At 35.3% G+C, this 18,720-nt stretch overlaps 1 protein-coding gene and 1 long non-coding RNA gene across 2 annotated transcripts in view; both read left to right on the top strand.

The window, feature by feature from the left end:
* LOC113499058 (fibroblast growth factor receptor 3-like) overlaps positions 1-16,661 on the top strand; it is a 138,587-nt gene extending 121,926 nt beyond the window's left edge. Inside the window, exons 9-14 of the mRNA XM_026879393.1 lie at positions 8,027-8,093; positions 8,730-8,883; positions 11,773-12,042; positions 12,796-12,985; positions 15,729-15,940; positions 16,293-16,661. Coding sequence (XP_026735194.1) covers positions 8,027-8,093; positions 8,730-8,883; positions 11,773-12,042; positions 12,796-12,985; positions 15,729-15,940; positions 16,293-16,582 — 1,183 coding nt within the window. The 3' untranslated portion in view covers positions 16,583-16,661. The remainder of the gene's footprint in view (positions 1-8,026; positions 8,094-8,729; positions 8,884-11,772; positions 12,043-12,795; positions 12,986-15,728; positions 15,941-16,292) is intronic.
* A 350-nt stretch (positions 16,662-17,011) lies between these two features.
* On the top strand, positions 17,012-18,711 carry LOC113499060. Its single transcript, XR_003401061.1, has 3 exons — positions 17,012-17,332; positions 17,827-17,924; positions 18,473-18,711. It is a non-coding gene; the product is annotated as an uncharacterized LOC113499060 (long non-coding RNA).
* Positions 18,712-18,720: the final 9 nt, after the last annotated feature.

Raw genomic sequence — 18,720 nt, forward strand, 5'->3', positions numbered from 1 at the left:
ATAATGTGTTCTCTCTCTTCCCTTTTTTTGTGTTATTTTTGCTAACGGTTTAGCACTTTACATGATGATAAGTAAAATACTCTGCCCGATATTCATCGTAGCAGCCTGCTTAACAGGCTAACTGTGTCATGATTTTTTAAAATATATTTCTATAATTTTATTTCAAATAATAATAGGTATTAAAACTTTGATTTTTAAATACGTTTTTTTTTTAATAAAATAACTTTTATGTTTAATCTATTCGGTTATCGATATCCTGCTGCCGCACGCCCGCCATTTTTTTTGGTTGGACAACACTTAGCGTGGCGGGAAGCTAGTACTTGCCGGCGCGGGAAAACTTGGTTAATTTTTAAAAACGAAAAGGAGACGGATGGTTGAACTGAAGAGGAAGTAATATTTTCTGTTATGTTATAAGTAATACATATGTATAAAAGTATGCACTAATATATGAAAAACTAAATTGAAGTGAGTTGCTGTTTTATTTCAACTGCATATATCTTTCATCTCTAATACCCGAAGAGAGCTAAATTTTGCGTCCATTTCATTGATGCAAGCCAATCTCACATGCCGATACACAACCTCTATAAACCAGGATCAACAGTGATCAGGATCAACTTACGAAATCATTGCATTTAAGCGCAGTGTGTCTCAGAAAAACATCTGACTGTCTTGGAACCCATAACTAAATGAATGAATGAATGAAAAGTAGTAAACTGTAATCGTAAGGGTTCCTTTACAAAATTACAACACTTACGACTGTTATATTTTTAGGACTTTATCCTGTCCTATTTTTGGTGCTCCTACAAATAAGGGAAGCCCACCCAATACTGCGGCCTTACCAAATCTTTTCAAATAACATTCCGTATTATTCGTAAAATATATGATTTTCTTAGCACGCTCATGTTTTCCCTATAAAAAGCTATTTGTTATATGATACGACACAATTTATAACGTTATATGATGGCTTCATTTACACTTTATTAATTTACAATGCCGAGTATAATGTCAATGTACCTACATATTTATAATCACAAAAGGTACCTTTATATATATATGTGAAAGTACCTCTGCTTTTCTTGTCTATTGATTTATTACGCTATCGCATAAAACCACATAGTTTGATTGGATGAGCTTGGATTTTAATTTGTTGAGTCGTCATACATTTGTTTTACATGCTGAGAGAAATTATGGCAAATGTAGCGCCCTCTATCGACATCAAAAATCTACTTACCGACTTGACCCCAGTTGAAAATACTCGAAAACTTGAACCATTATCCTTTCAAATCAATATTCAATTAAGAAATAGCCTTTCACAAACAAAGCTAGCTATAACGCAAGTCTGCCCTTAACGTAACCGTTCACCTAAAATGGTCTGGAGGTGCGCAGGCGCATCTGATTCTCGCGTTCACGATGCCGCATGCGTAATCGTAGCGCTGTCACTTGTCATGTGTGGTTCAAGTTAGGGGATGATGGATGGTATCATTTTTATTTACATTGAACTAAATATTTGAAATAATGAAATTTTTGTGCTAAAAATACTGCTTTCTTGATATTGAAAAAAAAAAATCCGCTATCATTGTCGGAGCAAGACCATGGACTACACACTCACAGAGCGTCTTACATTGAGCAACAATACATTCTTAGTATTGGTCATTTGCAACCATTAAATTATGTGCATATTTTGCCTAATCTTGGTCAGTTTAGACAAAAATATGAGAGTTTGTATTAGCTTTTATACTTTCCTTATTTTAAAAACGCAATCTTGAGTTTCAAGTACGCAAAGACACTTGACCTGATACAAGATTTTGAGTGACGAGTTTGAATAATATTCGAATCGGCCTAATTTAGTCAATACATAGACGACGACTATACAGATATATGAGTATATTATTATGAATTATTAATCTGCATATCAGGAGATATAGAAACCTTGTTTGAAAATAATAAGTAACTAAATTCTGTTCCTCAAAGGTAAACAATAGTAACTCCATTTACCTTTAATGTCACATAATGTTGTATGCCTCTGAGGTACAGAATTATTGTTCTATCAAAAATATAAATCTTTCACATTTAAATTGTGTACCTCTTGAAGAGGGAAAACATTGAAACCGCTGTTATATACCCAGTATATCAACCAGTAAAAACATTATTTTCTAAAACTCTAAGTCAAAGTTAATGAAGCATTAAAAATCTTTAACCTAAACCAACTCAATCCGATAACTTGTCCGCACTTGATACCTCTTACATATTAGAATGCAAGTTTAAGCAAGCCATTTACTTATTTACACATATATCACTTACCATCACCCACATCTCAGTTCTAGGAAAATGCAATCTAAACCCATCAATATACGCGCAATCATTAACAGCTGGCGGGTTAATGACACGACCACTAAGGCCTAGTATCCATCAAAGGTAAAGATAAATATAGTTTGTGTTTAATAACAAAAGGAGTCTAGACAATTGGAGATTCATTTGTTTCACTGAACGTGTAAATAGTTTTATTGTCTAACCCGTTTTATCGATCTTGCTGTAGGATAGTAACTTACATAAATTGGTTGACGAGGTCAGACAGGCAAATCTATCAATATAGAAACTTTGCTCAGTTGAATTCAGTCAGATTGGATGCCGTTACGAAATTAGTGAAAAGAACAGGCAAGTTATTTCAGTCTCAACTTTACTTAGAATATGAGTAAGTGGAGAGGAGAGATTTTTTTTCTCAACTAGCTGTTGCCCGCGACTTCGTCCCCGTGGGTAGAAGATATAAGTTATGATTTATACCTGCCCTGTTTTTTCACATTTTCCATTGTATCTTCGCTCCTATTCCTCCTATTAGTCGCAGCGTGATGGTTTAAAGCCTAAAGCCTTCCTCGATTAATGGTCTAGTCAACACAGAATTTTTCAATTTGGACCAGTAGTTCCTGAGATTAGCGCGTTCAAACAAGCAAACAATCAAACAAACAAACTCTTCAGCTTTATATATTAGTATAGATATAGATTAAGCTTCGTACTCCTGCGGACCAACTGGCACTACCAATACCACACACAGCTCACATCCTCTCCGCTTACTAGAAATAACCTGACATCTTGCAGCATATCTTCTCTTAGTTTGGTGGAAACCAGGTTTAGTGCCGCTTAACTCCGCCCCGCTACCGCTTATGCCTTACTCTTTATATTTTAATCTCGATGCGTTAAGTCAAAGGGCAAGTGAGTGGCGACGAGCACTCAATACTGATCTAGATAGTTGGACTGGTCGCGTAAATGGATATGAATTACAAGGATCAAGACTGGTCGTCGATGTTACTTATGCAATAGTTCGTTGATTTTACTTTTTTATTAAAACTTAAATGCTTTAAGCCGCTGCTCCTTTAGAAGAATTAAAACTGCTCGTGGGTGGTACTTATGCACTTAGATCGCTGATTTTTCATTTCGTCATTGCTTCTTTAAGATATATAGAGATAATTTGCGTAGGTTTTTGCTAAGCTATTCCGAGTCGGGTTCTTGTCTTACTGGATTTAGTTATAAGTAGAGCGACTGCATATCTGAAATTTTCAAGGTATTTTTCAGAGGTAATACTATATCTCATAACGAGGTAATTTCCATATTTTATTCCAGTGATTGTCAAAGATCCATGTCATAGGGAATTTTGAACCAGTTGGTCTCGACGGATGATGGATTCCTGACTATTCCCGAGGCACTGGAACGAACATAATATTGTAAACGCACTTTATATAGAGCTAGTCGCTTAATAATCCAATCATAATAATGTCAAAACGGGTATATAAGTTTTGGCATAGCAGTGATTTAACAGCCTCTGCTCGAAGCACTAGTATTTATCAAGAAGTATTTTAGCCTACGCCGCCCGGTAAATATGTCCATTATCTTGAATTGGATATCCTCCATATTTTATAACTTCTAACAAGATCAGTCGTAACAAATTCAAGAGGAATCAAATCTAATCTCTTTAGCAGACATCAAATACCGTTGTGTCATTAGAGCGAATCAGAAACTCAGTGTCAGCAATTCAGACCTTCTTGAGCGCTTGACCGGTTTTGATAAATTCTTTAATTCAATGAACTTAAAGGATACTTTAATATTATTGTGATTTGTTTCTTGTCACTATCGCGATAAGCACCCCTTTTTTTGTGGGTTTCGCGCAATTTCAACCGTAATAAATGCAATTTGAGGAAATAAATATACAAGCATGTTCTGTACTTGTAACCTGTAATGATGTATCGAGTTTGGGGAGTGAATGTTTTAATAATTTTTAAAGCGCCTTTTTTGGCTTTCTTAAAACAAAAACCTTTCGATTTTGATTTTGAGCTACTTTATATTCCTGTAATGAAATTTCGGAATGTTTCTGTAAGCAGAGCAAGAACCAGTGTATCTAAATCATAAACTATAATCAGACAACACCACGAGGCATATCTAGTTAGTTTACTAACAAATGAAGGTTTAAATGACGACACAAGCTAAATATAATCTAGAAATTTCGTTGTACTAATTCTATCTAGTAATTTGTCGGCTCCGAGCCTACTCCTGTTAAATTTACAGCCTGATTAGAATATAAATTGGTTATTTATTTGTTACCTAACTTACTAGTTATTGATTGACGTTTGATGCAAAAGATTTATTGATAACACAAGGAGTATTATTATCACATTAGCTCGCTTTAATGAACGTTGATTGATAGGTTATTTACAATATGTTACCTTTAGCTTAAGAGAACTTTGTCCTGTGACTTTGCTCGCGCCATAGTTGAACCGAATAATAAAGTCTATCTTGTAATTTACATTTATTTGATGATTCTATTATTTGTAAAACTAGCTGTTGACCGAGGGCCCGCCCTGTTCAAAACGATAACGGTCCCACGGGAACATAAAATCCGGATATTAACTCCTGTGTTAATCCTGGTTCTAAACTGTGTATCACGTTTCGTCTAAATTCGTCCAGTGGTTGTTGCGTGAAAGAGGAGCAAACATCCATACATACAAACTATCGAGTTGGATTATTAGAAAGTAGGATAGGAAGAAGTTTTATTTTTCTCATCCCTAGGGACATGACGTCAAAACGGTGTAAGCTTACCATTTTTGTGTACAATCGATCACTTATCAACTTTAAAATATTTAGCGTCTTTAGGTAAGGGCAGTAAGATCCATTTTCGTTATTCTGTAGCCTTGAGGTATACAACACTGAGCAGGTCGTCCGTCAAGCCTGAGGCTATTCAACCCTTAACACATAATAACTCTTGACTTAGTAACAAGCATTCGAAACCTTGTACTTAATGCTGAGGTCAGAGCTGGTAGTAATAACAATGATATCGTCTTGAGGGAATTGAAAAGAGTTGGTTTTCAAATACGGTTGCTATCCCCCCGGATTTGACAGCATTTGTCCTAGTTTTTGGTTAGGTTGGTTTTTGGTCTAGTTTCCCGGTATCCGGGGAGACGAGAGGGTTTGTTAGTAAGAAGTCCAGGTATCTATCGAGCAGTTTGTCTCTAACGTGACGTGTTTGTCCAAGTATAATATAATATAATATATAATATATCCTGGGACAACTCACACACGGTTATCTGATCCCAAGCTAAGCAGAGCTTGTGTTATGGTAACCAGACAACTGATAAACTTACTTATATATTTCTAAATACATACATATTACAGATAAATTACACCCAGACACCAGAACAAATGATCATGCTCATCACACAAACATTTGTCCTGGGCGGGAATCGAACCCACGACCTCCGGTATAGCAGTCAGGGTCGCCAACCGCTAGACCAACAGGCCCGTCAAGTATATTTATAATACAACAACAAAATAATAAAACTTCATTTAACAGGATTTGAACACGGGTATCTCTGACAAATCAAATGCATCCAGTTTGATCCATCCTGCTTTGAATAAGAAAAAGCTACGAAAGATCATTTATCACGCTAAACATGGATTTGTGATTTCGGCGAATTTAAAGCAGAAATGTTGTGATAGCTGCGCCCTGCGCACAGCAGCAAAGAGAAAAACTTATATTAACAAAATAGAAAAAACGAGTCCATTTCACTTAACACTAATTTCTCAATGCTCGGTAGCATTTTTGAAATTCTCTCGATTGAATCTCACCGACACAATAATAACTTATTTCACTCTAGAGATTCATATCATCATTGAGCAATCGAAATGATCCACTTACAGCATCACATACAGAAACGTCTTACACAAACAGGTAGAAAAAGAAACTGGAAATTCAATAAAGCACTCGTTTGGCAATTTATTTTAACTCAACAAAACAGACAAATTGCCAGACTTACCAAAAAACATCAATATTACCCCTACTTAAACCAATCAACATTATGTTTTCCTATCCCTGTACGTATAAGGTTCAAAATCGTTTAAAACAAAGCAATGTTAACTTTGTGAATCAACAAAGTTAGTTTTGCGGTCGATTTTTATAAAATGACTAATATTTTCCAAGCAATTTTCTTTTTCGAGTTTAAAATGAAAGTTTGTATAAATACGCGTACGGACATAGAGTAAGTTACATTTACGTAATATTACGTCACGAAGTATCCATGCGCAAGATTCGACCTACGACTTATGACCTTTAGTGATGTGAAAGTCTTGTTCTGAATTTTATCGATACTTTTATTAAAACTTTTTTGACAAAATAGGAGACAAGCATAATATAATACCTATATATTTAAAGCATGAATTAATTAAGACGTTTTAATCTCTACGACTTGTTCTTTTCGTAACTTTTTACACATGTTTCGTGTATGCAATTTACTGACATAAATAACTCACTTGCAACATTCAAAGCAAATGAACATTAAGTGTACATTTCCGTACAATCTAATTAATACAATTAAGTGAAGTGTAGTCATTTCGTCTCGGCTCACACCCAGTTGAGAGTGGCTTTACAAATTAGATTACCTAATTCGCCTGATTACACATGTATACTTGTTTAAGTAAACCTGTTGCCTGAGGCTCGACAGTTATCACAGATTTATAAGTGTTAACATCGTAATTAACGGCAGAAATGTTGGCTCATTTGTTAACAAAGTCTAAAACTATTGCTTCAATATGTTTATGTTATGTTACATTATTTGTCAGCTCCCACAAACGACGCAGTATATTAGTTTCATTTGTTTGTGTGTGTCTGTCTTATTTATTGTACATGGAGGTCGCTCTAAGATAAGGTCCGCAAATGGCGGCAAAGGTCATATTTTCTTTGAGCTTGTAGAAACATGCTTGTTAAAACGTTGGATAGTAGTTATTATAGATACTTAATTATACTCTCCATATTGAAACTAATTCCAGACAAAATTAATAAAAAAATCGGCTTTATTTTTAGAAAACAGTGACAATTTTGTAAGTATTCAATAACATAATACAAACATATACTTTCAAATAAAAAGCATCTCAACACGATAAAATATCGATATCGATAAACATTCCTCCCATCACTACAACGCATTATTGCGTGTAGAGATAGATTCGGTACCGCTTGCCACATTCTGACGCAATCTGAGATCCAGGCCCGATGGGATTTTTATAACGAAACAAACAAATACTCTTAACATTGCCACATTGAGATCACAAACAATAAAGTTATGTGGTAATAAGAACATCAGTAGGAAATGATGAGAAGATGTTTATCAGATAACTATAAGCTTACGATAATCATCGTTTCGGCGGATATGTCGACAGAGGATGCAAATTTATTTAGTACAACAGCTTAATGTATAGAAGAACAATGGCGCGAATACATAGTAAAATATAGACCGAATAATTCAGGCAGACTTTAGCTCTGATGTTTCGACGCTTATTTGCAATTGTATGTCCAAAATCAATCAAGAAATGTCATTATCTTAAACATTTTAGCGTGACAAAATTGATCTAACAACCGTCACCTTTTACTAAGCTTACAACGGCTTCACTTCTCATCTGATACCACTGAAAACCATTAGAAAATAAAAAAATAATTTTCCAATAAATACGTATATATATTAAAACAAGTACGTTTTTTTGTCTACAGGAATAATGAAATTCCGGCGCGAGGTCAAATGGAAGAAAGCCCGCTGTACACGCAAAAAGAATTTGAGGTAAAAATATTTTGTATAATTCATTCAATGAACAAAACATACATTTTGTACTGGTAACACTGGTACAGCCGCGAATGATAAAGAGTTTTCTAAGTTTGAATTTGTTTTTTTAAACAAAAGCTCTTTTTGTGAGCGAGTAAATTAATTACACGTATTTACGAGTGCGGGCTGTTTTTCATTTGTCTCACAATTTTTGACGTACTTTGTTCGGGTTGGAACGTTTCCGTGAATGAAAATGTGGAATGCTAGTAAGTATAATAATTTAGTGAATGTATGCATATCTTTAATTTGGCTATTGTTATCTTTAGTTAGAAAAAACGGGCTATGGTACCTACCGATAGCCACTATCGAAATTGCAAATATGAAAATGTGCTACTAGCAATACAAAAAAGTCCCACAAAATTATTTCAATCCTTAAGTTCCAATCACACAAAATAAAATCAAAAGTTGTTTATTCAAATTGGGCAACTAAGTAGCACTTTTTGAAGGTCAAAATACATTGGACAGTACCCAGTTTCGAGGAACCTTCACCGCTTCCTCAAAACTTTTGCTACGAGAGAAGAAACGGCGCAACAATCTCCCCACCAAAACAAATTTGAATTATTCTGTCTTTCATACGTATCCTCTCAACCCCAGGTGGAAGTGGAAGATGGTGATGAGTGGGAGGTGAGCAGGTCACGCGTCCACCTCGGAGCACTTATCGGCAGCGGCGCCTTCGGCAGGGTGCACGCCGCGACCCTCGACATGCCTGGGGGAGAAACCATCATGGTGGCTGCGAAGATGCTTACAGGTACCTTTACGTGGTGAAAGAGACAACAGTTTCGTAAATATAGCCTAGTTGTATAGCTGTTGGACTGCCAAGTTAAAGGTGGTAGGTTCAAATCCCGGCACGCACCAATGTCTTTTGGAATTCATTTGCGTTAGAAAGTTATTTATTATTAGTAAGGTAGTTACTATTAATTCCAAAAAACAGTGAATTAAACCAGCACATCTGTCTTTATCAATGTTATCCCACCGAAAAGGGTAGTTTAAATTGTGATACCAGGTTGTACATCAAAAATAAGAAAAATCGATTTTAAAATAAGAAAATTAGGGTCTAATTTTACTCAAGCCTCGATCGTTGAACTGCACGGCGTAGATATTTCAGGGAAACCCCGACAAAATTAGATATCGCTTAAATACAAACGCACAAAGCTTCTAACAATTCAACAGTGACACTTCATAACGAGCTTGTCTTTTTATTGTGGTCAAAATGCATACAATAACATTTAAACCAACATTTCTTCATTATTTTTAAATAAATAAAAACTGTTTATCAAACAAATATAATAAAAAAACATAACGCATGAGTGCACTCGTTGTTTATATTTATTTATCTGACGCCTTTACTCGCTTCGCTACGGATGGTTTCCAATGTTTGTTTAACAAAATCTCACTTTAAAAGCAAATATTTAAAATTAATATAATTATGTAAAAAAAGCCGTCGGTTCTGTATACACATAATAATTAGACAAAAAAATTGTATAATGAACAGAAGCTCTATCTTAAAGTAATTTTCTTAAGGTTAAGCTATCGGTGTGGAAACGTGACAGCGCAATATACGGCATAGAGTGGCATCTCTCTTTTACTCACATAATAATATTACTTAAAGACGTTGCCCCCGACCCCCAGTTTAAAACAGCTGATCTATTTAATTGCATATCAAAACGTTAAAGCATAGAACTAACTAATACTAGTCACAGCGGTTAAGGTGTGGTTTTTTCACGATCAGAAAATAAAACGCTCTCCCCAGCCAGCTGCAACAGGTAGAATTATATGTAACAAAAAGCACAGAACATTTTATTCAAAACAGATGAATGGAAGACATAATAGGTAACGAGTGAATAAGCCAGGTTTAATAATAAATTATTAGCGCGTAATATCCCGACATCGCAGCTCGATTAGTAGCGCCATCTGTCACTTTGATCGAGTTACCGGCATTTAGCTTTAAACATGGCTACTTGGTTATATTATCTTTAGCAAATATCTTGTTTAATATATACAATACATATGTTCTTCAATTATAATTCGACATTGTCTATAAAAAAGTGACACGTAACGAATTTTTTCTCCAACGCCGATAAAGAAGTTTCACTTAAAAGAATATCTATTAAAGTTATTTTCGGTATCTATTCTACATGTAAAAAACCGTAACAAGTGTAAAAAAAAAAGTAAGTTTGGTAAAATGAAAATCACAAACGGGTTCCGAGGAACAGTCGAGTTCCTTTTTTTTAAGTCCAACGATGCTTAGAATGCATGGCGCCATTCTAGAAAACAAAAGACGAACAATTGATTCAAAATTAGATTAGAGCTCTTTTTTAGTAGGTTTTACGGCCGCTTGTGCTTTTAAAATCGCATGATAGTAAAGAAAAAATGTATTACATAACTCAACTATTTTTTGTTTGTCTGCGACTAAAATCCGAACAATGGCAGTAGCTAATCGACCCATTGTTCATGAATAACACTAATTTTCGGCAGACTAAGCAAATGTAGCTAATTTACCTTCCCCACACAATTTATCATTACGTAAGTTCAAGGAAATGAAAGTGCAACTATTTCTCATAGATGCACTCTTGAACTGTGTATAAGTTAGATTTTATGAAGCTGGTAATTTGACTTCAAATTACCGTCTAGACAATCTCTTTATTCATCAGTTTTAAAATGTGTTTACGGAAACTTGACTTCAAAATGTTTTTTTTTCACATCTTGTGTCTGAAACCTGGGTGTAGATTACGACTCGCACTTGACCGGTTTTTTTTTAAATAGAGTAAAAAATCATAAATCTTATTTTGTTAATCGACTTTCATTACTGACAACGCACAACGCATACGAGATTTAAACAAACTTTTTAACTACCACCTCGTTTAGGCATAATTTAAGTTAATTACCGGTTAATTAGCATTACTCATACAAAGTTAGTTCCGCGCACTTAGCGCCGTTATTGTAGGCTCTACAATGCTTTTCCAACGACTACCATGACTTTTTAAAGTGTGAGACAGAGACAGCGCACTGCACCGCGTAGAACACAATCTCATTCCACTTAAAGAGTTGATAGTAGGCTTGTTTATCGCCGATCTTTTAATGAGTCTAATTATGCAAATAGAATTTCTTAACACAATTCGTGTGGAGAACCGAGTTTCAACTCGGTAATAGGCTCAATTTATAAGATCTCAAGTAATCTTGCTGATGTATTTGTTTCTGATAAGCGATGCAGACGAAAGTGGCTTTACATTAGCTTTATCAATCCCGTGTGGAAGTAATTAGTAAATGCTTGGTTCTCTCTTTTAAAATATTTAATTGATTGTTTTGATTCGTCCTGCCCAACTATGGGACTATATTCCAGAATTTTGTCACAGTAATTGTTTTGATAGGTATCCTTGCACAAAACTCAACCGATCATCTCATCTCAACTCAACATCAAACTCAACAGATCACTTCAATCAAATGAAATGCAATATTTTTATTTCTGCTAACATCTTTTACAGAGATATTTTTTATGAACCTACTGTCGTAAAACTTTTCTATTTGTTTTCATCACGAAGATTAACATTTCATTCCAAATATAACAGAACAATAACTTTATAACACAACAAATATGCTAAAGCTTTCTATCTTCAAACTACATCTTCTCTTTCCACAGAAGAAGTAAGTGAAGAAGAAATCCAAGACTTTCTCCGTGAGATAGAGATGTTGAAGCACGTCGGATCCCACAAGCACGTCATCCGTCTGATCGCGTGCTGCACGCGGCGCGCCCCCCTCATCGCGCTGCTTGAGCACGCGCCCAGAGGAGACCTGCTCTCACTCCTGAGGGCCGCCAGAGGAAGAAGGAGAGAGGGTGAGAGAGAGAGTCAAGCTTCAACTGTTACAAGAAGAGTTGATAGCTCGCAAGGACGGCCGTCGGAAGCTGAATGTAAGTGATTTTCTTTTTGAATGATACGGCAGTTGCAATACTTATGTAGCCTACCAATGTTTGATCTAAGTCTACTGAAGTCTGAGTCATGATGATATTTTGTAATGTAACGTGTGTGTATTCTCACGATAAAGCGCAACTTTAATCCTAATGGACTGTACGGTTAGCCGAGTGGAAAAGGTCACTGAGCCAGTTTTACTGCATGCGATGATTAGCGAGTTCGTTCCCTGTGTAGTACAAGAATTTTAAGGGTCCACAAATACTTCAATCCACAAGGATTAAATTAATTAGTGCGGGAGACGTCTTCTCGCAAAAAAATATAATAAAAATTAGCCTTATTTACACTTATTAATTAAATCCGCATTTATAATATAATAATTAGCCCACATGAAAGCGACAAACTTTGTCTCGTGGGAATTTAAATCATAAAATTACACACAACATTTACTTTCAAAACCGATTACCTTAACATAAAAGCAAACGATAAAAGCGCCTGGTAAATATACGTGAGCAATCATTACTCTGAGGATTTTGAATCTTAATATTTGTTAAGGCGCTTCAAACAACTTAGAAATTATTACGTACTAAATAAAGGATTTTCTCGCTCAAAAGGAATAACAACCACAACAAATGACTAATAATAAGTCTTGTTCTATGAGAGATAATAATTTCCAACATCTGAGTATCAGCTGATGAATAGTAATGTAACTTATGTTTCTACCTACCTTTGACGACCTTTGTTTTTACTTTCAGCTGAATACACGAACCTGAGTGATTCAGATCCAGCCCTTTCCGAAGGCAAATTGTATATAGATAGTGATAAGAAAAAGGACCATTATGTGGCAGAGCCTGCCCTTCAGTTAGACGGTAGCACAATGAGGGAATATGCCCTACAAGTAGCATTGGGCATGAGACACTTAGAAGAAAGAGGTATTACTCACAGGTGAGTTTTATTTGATGATAAACTGTAAAATATATAAACACACTTACACTTTAAGGATCACTAATACCCTTCCAGCATAGAAAGCATAAAAAAACGGAATTGGAGTCACTTGTTTTGTGGTCTATGAGGAAAAAGTCATGGCCCTAGTTTCCGCCTGGTTTCAAAAAACGCAGTATTGTAGATATTCGTTGTATCATATAAGAACACAAATACTTCTTACCAGTATCCTGGTAAATCACAAATGTTAAACCATCGGTGCCATAATTAACATGGGAGAAAACCTCAAACTTAGCAAACTTTTTCGTACAACCTAAAACTACATTTATGGTGTAAGAAATAGAAATCATTTTTAAAATCTCTTGTCGTCAATATATTTTATTCTTGATACTTTAATCTCGGCATTATGTAACTATCTACGGCTACCTTGCGAAATTGAAAATACCAATGTTCGCAAAGACATTTTTCGTAGACAAAAATGCGACGGATAAATATCTCAAGCTTATCAAATTGTGTTATAGAGATGTTCACTTTATATCCATACACGTGTTTCTGGACAGAGTAAATACAAGAGCATCAGAGTTTAATATTATGTTTTAATAATAAATTGCGTAATAAAATCTGAAAGTTTTTTTTTTTTTTTTATGCAAGATTTTAAGTGGCTATAAGTACTAGTCACATAGGTAAAGGCTATGCAGTTTGCATATTCTTTATTTCAGGAAATGAGAAAGCAATCTGTCTTTTTAGCCCAACTTCCAGCAGTTTGTATTCTTTAGAAACGAATTAACAAATTCTGATTATATGTTTGGTGTGTATTTATTTTTATATGTACCCATATAGTTAGTAAAAAGGCCTGGCTATGTTCAGCATAACCTTTTTATACCCAAGGCTAAGAAGTACCTAAAAAAGTACATATTCTAACCAACAGTTTCATTTCACCAAAGGAAATAAATAAAAAAGTTACTCAAAATAATTTGCCAGTATCAACATCGATCATACGAAGCACGCACCAAACTTGTTATTACATTTCGCAGTTATCTCTTTCATAAGGACATGTTTTATTTCATAAATAATATTAATAATATCTTTATTTGTGCTGCCTGCATATTAATTATCGTAAAGTGAAACTATACATACTTCTAAACATAACTCATTTCAAATGTGTTTAAACTAATCAATATCATAGAACCTAGAATTCAAAGCTAGAATAATATTTGAAATCGTTTGGAATAATTTAGAATATATTTGTCTAAATTAAGACTCCCACAACGATATCCATGGTGTTCTCATTACATCTATATTTACGCCTTACCTATGTTCAAACAAATACATTTATTCTATTCTATTCCATGATTCTACAGCTCAATTCTCTTGTCGACATCTCAAATTAAGTTTAGTATCCGAAAATCATTCGGTTCTGTGGTCATATGACGTTATGTAAGAATGTTCCATCACTTTCCAACGCGCAGGTTTCCATCACCCGCTACTGGGAAAATGCCGGGCTTTTCCGGGAAAGTGGCCGTCAATAGCCATTTTCCCGGGGTTCGGAGCCCCAGATATACATTTAATTTAAACAACCTTATACTTCGATTTCACGCTTAATCATTTTGTTTGTTTTCTCATGGCGCGTTGTAATACCCTTTTAGTGAATTATGATATAGAAAATATGAATTGGTTACCCGTGACGACATTTGCGTATTCTATTCATCCATTTAAGTAATTAGTTTTCTTGATGGAATTGCCGTATTATTAAGGGCTTTTCGTTATTATTCGAGAAGTATTTGAGTCATTTGCTTAGGTAATTAAGCTTTTGTAGTTATAAATATACCGTTATCTCCTTAGCAGACATAGAACACTTGAATACGCCTGAACAAAATATCATAGCAATATCTCAGTAGAGGAATACAATTACTTAATTCGTGTAGGCGTTTTCACTCAAGTAGACGTTGATAATATAGCAATCGTTGAGGCCACTTGTTGGGTATTACTTTTATCTAGTTATTCTGTAAAGAAAAGGAAATATTTCCTTGTAATATCCATCTTACACAATATCTTTCGCAGAGATAGTTATATTCTTTCTTATCGAATAAAAACCTTATCGCAAAGTAGGCAGACTACGGTTGTTTCTGAACACGGCTTTAGTCGTTGCCTAGCAACCGTCGCTAGGAGCAGACAAACCTCAAGGCTGGCGAATCATCCGGCTTATAATCCCTCAATTCTGAATGTTATGTGACTGTAACAAAGTTCATTTTTAAGTAAGGGCAGCTTATATGAAGCGAACAAATTCTGTTTTCCTATACTGTTCTGAATACAATTACCTAAATGAAATTAATTCGGGTAACATTACTTACTAAATTGCTTCGAAAATTTTCTGGGTTCTTTGTGATATTTTTTGGGTTTTCGTCAAAACAAGTGACATTTAACTAAGTGGAGTAGGGTCCCGACTGAGTCGGTGCCATTGTTGATTCTTTATAAGTTGTGAAATAATTGTTAACAGACGAAAAAGTCCTTATATTCACGTATGTGCCTGTTTTCTTGTGTTTTCATCAAAAATATTTATGTATGAAATTAAATTTGTATAACCAAAGATTCTGCAATATCAGTGGTAACCAATATAAGACAAAATTTCACGGAAAATGTCAATCTATGGTCCCTTACACTGAATAACAACAAATCATTTGAGACATCAACATCTGATGTCCGCGAAGATTACATTTCCAACTAACATCAACCCACCAATTTTCAGAGACCTGGCTGCGCGTAACATCCTAGTGGACGGCGCAGGCCTCCTCAAAGTGGCGGACTTCGGGCTCTCCCGGTCTGGGGTTTACGTCCACACGCGGTCTCGGCCGGTGCCTCTGCGGTGGCTAGCCCCAGAGGCCATACTTCACTCGCAGTACTGCAGCGCCAGCGATGTCTGGGCCTTCGCCGTGCTTCTTTGGGAGATTGCCACATTAGGTAACATGCTTTGTTTTATATAAAACCAGCCTGATAGCTTAAGGATAAAACCTTCTTCCTCTTAAAATAAAATAATAAAGTTTTTAACTTTGAATACAACGCTCGCTCACTGCGGATTTACGATTCCAGATTCAAATGTTTGGAATCCAGGTTTTATAAATACGTTGCCTTTTACTGTGAAAAACCTTTTCGAATAGACCTATCAAGCATTACACAATGCCTGGTTTTGTTACTTTCTCATACTACTTATAACCTTACCGCAGAAAAAAAATGCAAAGTGTTGTAATCTATTCGCAGACTACTTACTCCTTATTTGTTTTCGAGTATAAAACCTAATCCTACAACGTTACAGGTGGCTTCCCGTACGCTGAACTGAGTAACCACCAAGTACCTTCATTCCTGGCCGGCGGGGGTCGGCTCCCAAAGCCGGTACGAGCTTCACCGAGACTCTACCAGCTAATGGTAGAATGCTGGTCCGAGGATTCCGCCGACCGACCGACATTCGCCGAAATCGTCGACAAATTGACAGTCCAGAAACAGTTGTACGTCGACCTGGACTGCGTTTTCCCGCCGTCTGAAGACGAGGTCACGGGGTTAAGTGACCTTGACTTCAGCTTCGCCAACGGTTATCTAAACCGATGACCCTTGTAAAGACTGAATATTTTAATTGTTATTATTGTCCGTTTGTCATCCTATTTGCACAATAAACTTGTACAAAGTATTTTGATCATTTTCATTTTAAACAATCAACTTGATCGATGGAATTGGATTCAGTTTCATAAACTGTTTAAGTTCGATCATGCAAAGGTGATGCTATAACACTAGGATTATCAGTAGCTCAGATATTTCTAGATAGCCATTTAAATCTACCAGTACAAGCTTAGGTATAGCTTCGGTACAAGCTATTTTTAATCAATATTGTTGTATCTTCTTTCCAAATATCGGACCTGTAATTAGCTTTTTATGTTACAAAGAAAAAATAATTCAAATAAATTTAATTTAATATTAGGCTGCGCCAAAAGGCACAATTGTAAAATCAAATAACGTTTTTATTCAATTTAAAATTCTGCTTCTGATAATTGACGTTTCATTACAACGTTCAAAATGATAGTGTCAAAATAAAAATCAAAACAAAATGTATTATGAAAGTTTGCAGATAAATACTGCAAAAGAAATGGATATAAGTCAATGTAATTTATATTGCGCTACCTAAGTACAGTGGCAAAATGAAATTCCCGGTTCCTTAGTTAATTTTACAATGTACAAACATGCATTGGCCTGTTTCTGACATAATCCAAAACATGATTTTATTTACAAACATTTTTACATAACCGTTAAACAAACCAATCTGAAAATGCATTCTTACCCAAATTCCCAGCAAACAATAGATACGTAAGTTTTGTGACATTGCAATATTTATAGAAATTTAATCGAGGAAGCTTGTTCCAAACGCTGAAGAGCATAAACGTTGTATTTTTTTGCTAAATGTGAGATAGCAATACATTAAAATTGTATTCGTTTCCTCACAAACACATTTATATCTACTCACGAAGTAGATATAAATGTGTTTCATAAAAGTGACTATACAAACGCAATATGGAAGCATGAGACTATCCTATTTTATCCTTTCAAAAGCCCCAAGATTTTAATCAAATAATAATAATAATAATATTCCACAACTTTCACACAATTCCATCTAGTCTCAAACTGAGCAAAGCTTGTATTATGAGTTCTAGACGACTGATAATAAGATTATGATGATAAGTTTTGTCCTGCCGTAAGCGCGAGCAGCGTGCATTTAGATGATCTTTAAATGAAATTAACAATATATGCATATCCACCAATAAAGAAAAACCCTGTATTCTATTCCAATTTTTGAATTGTAGGCTCCTGATATGAAAGAACTGTAATGTTTTGTTCATTCTATCAAAACATGGGAAGAAAGAGAGACAAAATGATTAACGAATCAAAATGGTTAAGCAAGGTAAGTAACTTGTACGTAGTCAGACAGAGATCATTGAAAATGGGAACGAGATCCTTTTGCCTGACGTTCAGGCACTAACAGCCCTTCTAAAATAATAGAGTTTGAATTATAAGCAAGCTCAGCTTTTCGGCCCTGCTGAAGTTCACGTAAAATTTTATAACATTTTTTTTGCATTCGCTACGACCAGGAGCTCTACCGCATCTCGAAGTAATGTTATAATGATTGTGGAAGCATGACCGCGCAATACACAGAGTAGACCGGCAACTTTCTTACACGATCGCAATAATGTTACTTAAGTCCTAATGGGAGACCCCCTGATACATAAAATAAATTGGAAGTATTCAATTTATAGTTACTTTTTAAGCTGTCAGAGTAGTTCAGTTGCTGGATATTGGTATATAATTATTTAAGTCTAAATGCTTTAAGTGTTTTAGCCTAGTGTTTGTCTCTAGTCTAGTTGTCAAACTTTTTGTGGTTGTAGTAAAATTTAGGCTACAGTCGTTAATGTAGATAAACATTATTTTAAAGGAAAATATATTGTCTAACAGTCAATCATCCCCATATGAAGATGGACGAACTTTAAGAAGCTGCCAGTAATTGCGAAATCACCAGGAGGTTAGATCGTACGAAAATAATTCCAGAATCCCATAACCATGTCTTCTAAAGACTTGATGACGACCCGCGATAAAATAAACTCCTGCATAAATAAATCAAAACCTCTTCGGAAACTGAAGAAACTAATCCAGTCTGTCACAGGAGGCAAAGATAGTTGCGGATTTGTACAAGTTTACGTAAA

Source organism: Trichoplusia ni, chromosome 11, assembly GCF_003590095.1.
Source record: "Trichoplusia ni isolate ovarian cell line Hi5 chromosome 11, tn1, whole genome shotgun sequence".
In the NCBI taxonomy this organism is placed as follows: domain Eukaryota; kingdom Metazoa; phylum Arthropoda; class Insecta; order Lepidoptera; family Noctuidae; genus Trichoplusia; species Trichoplusia ni.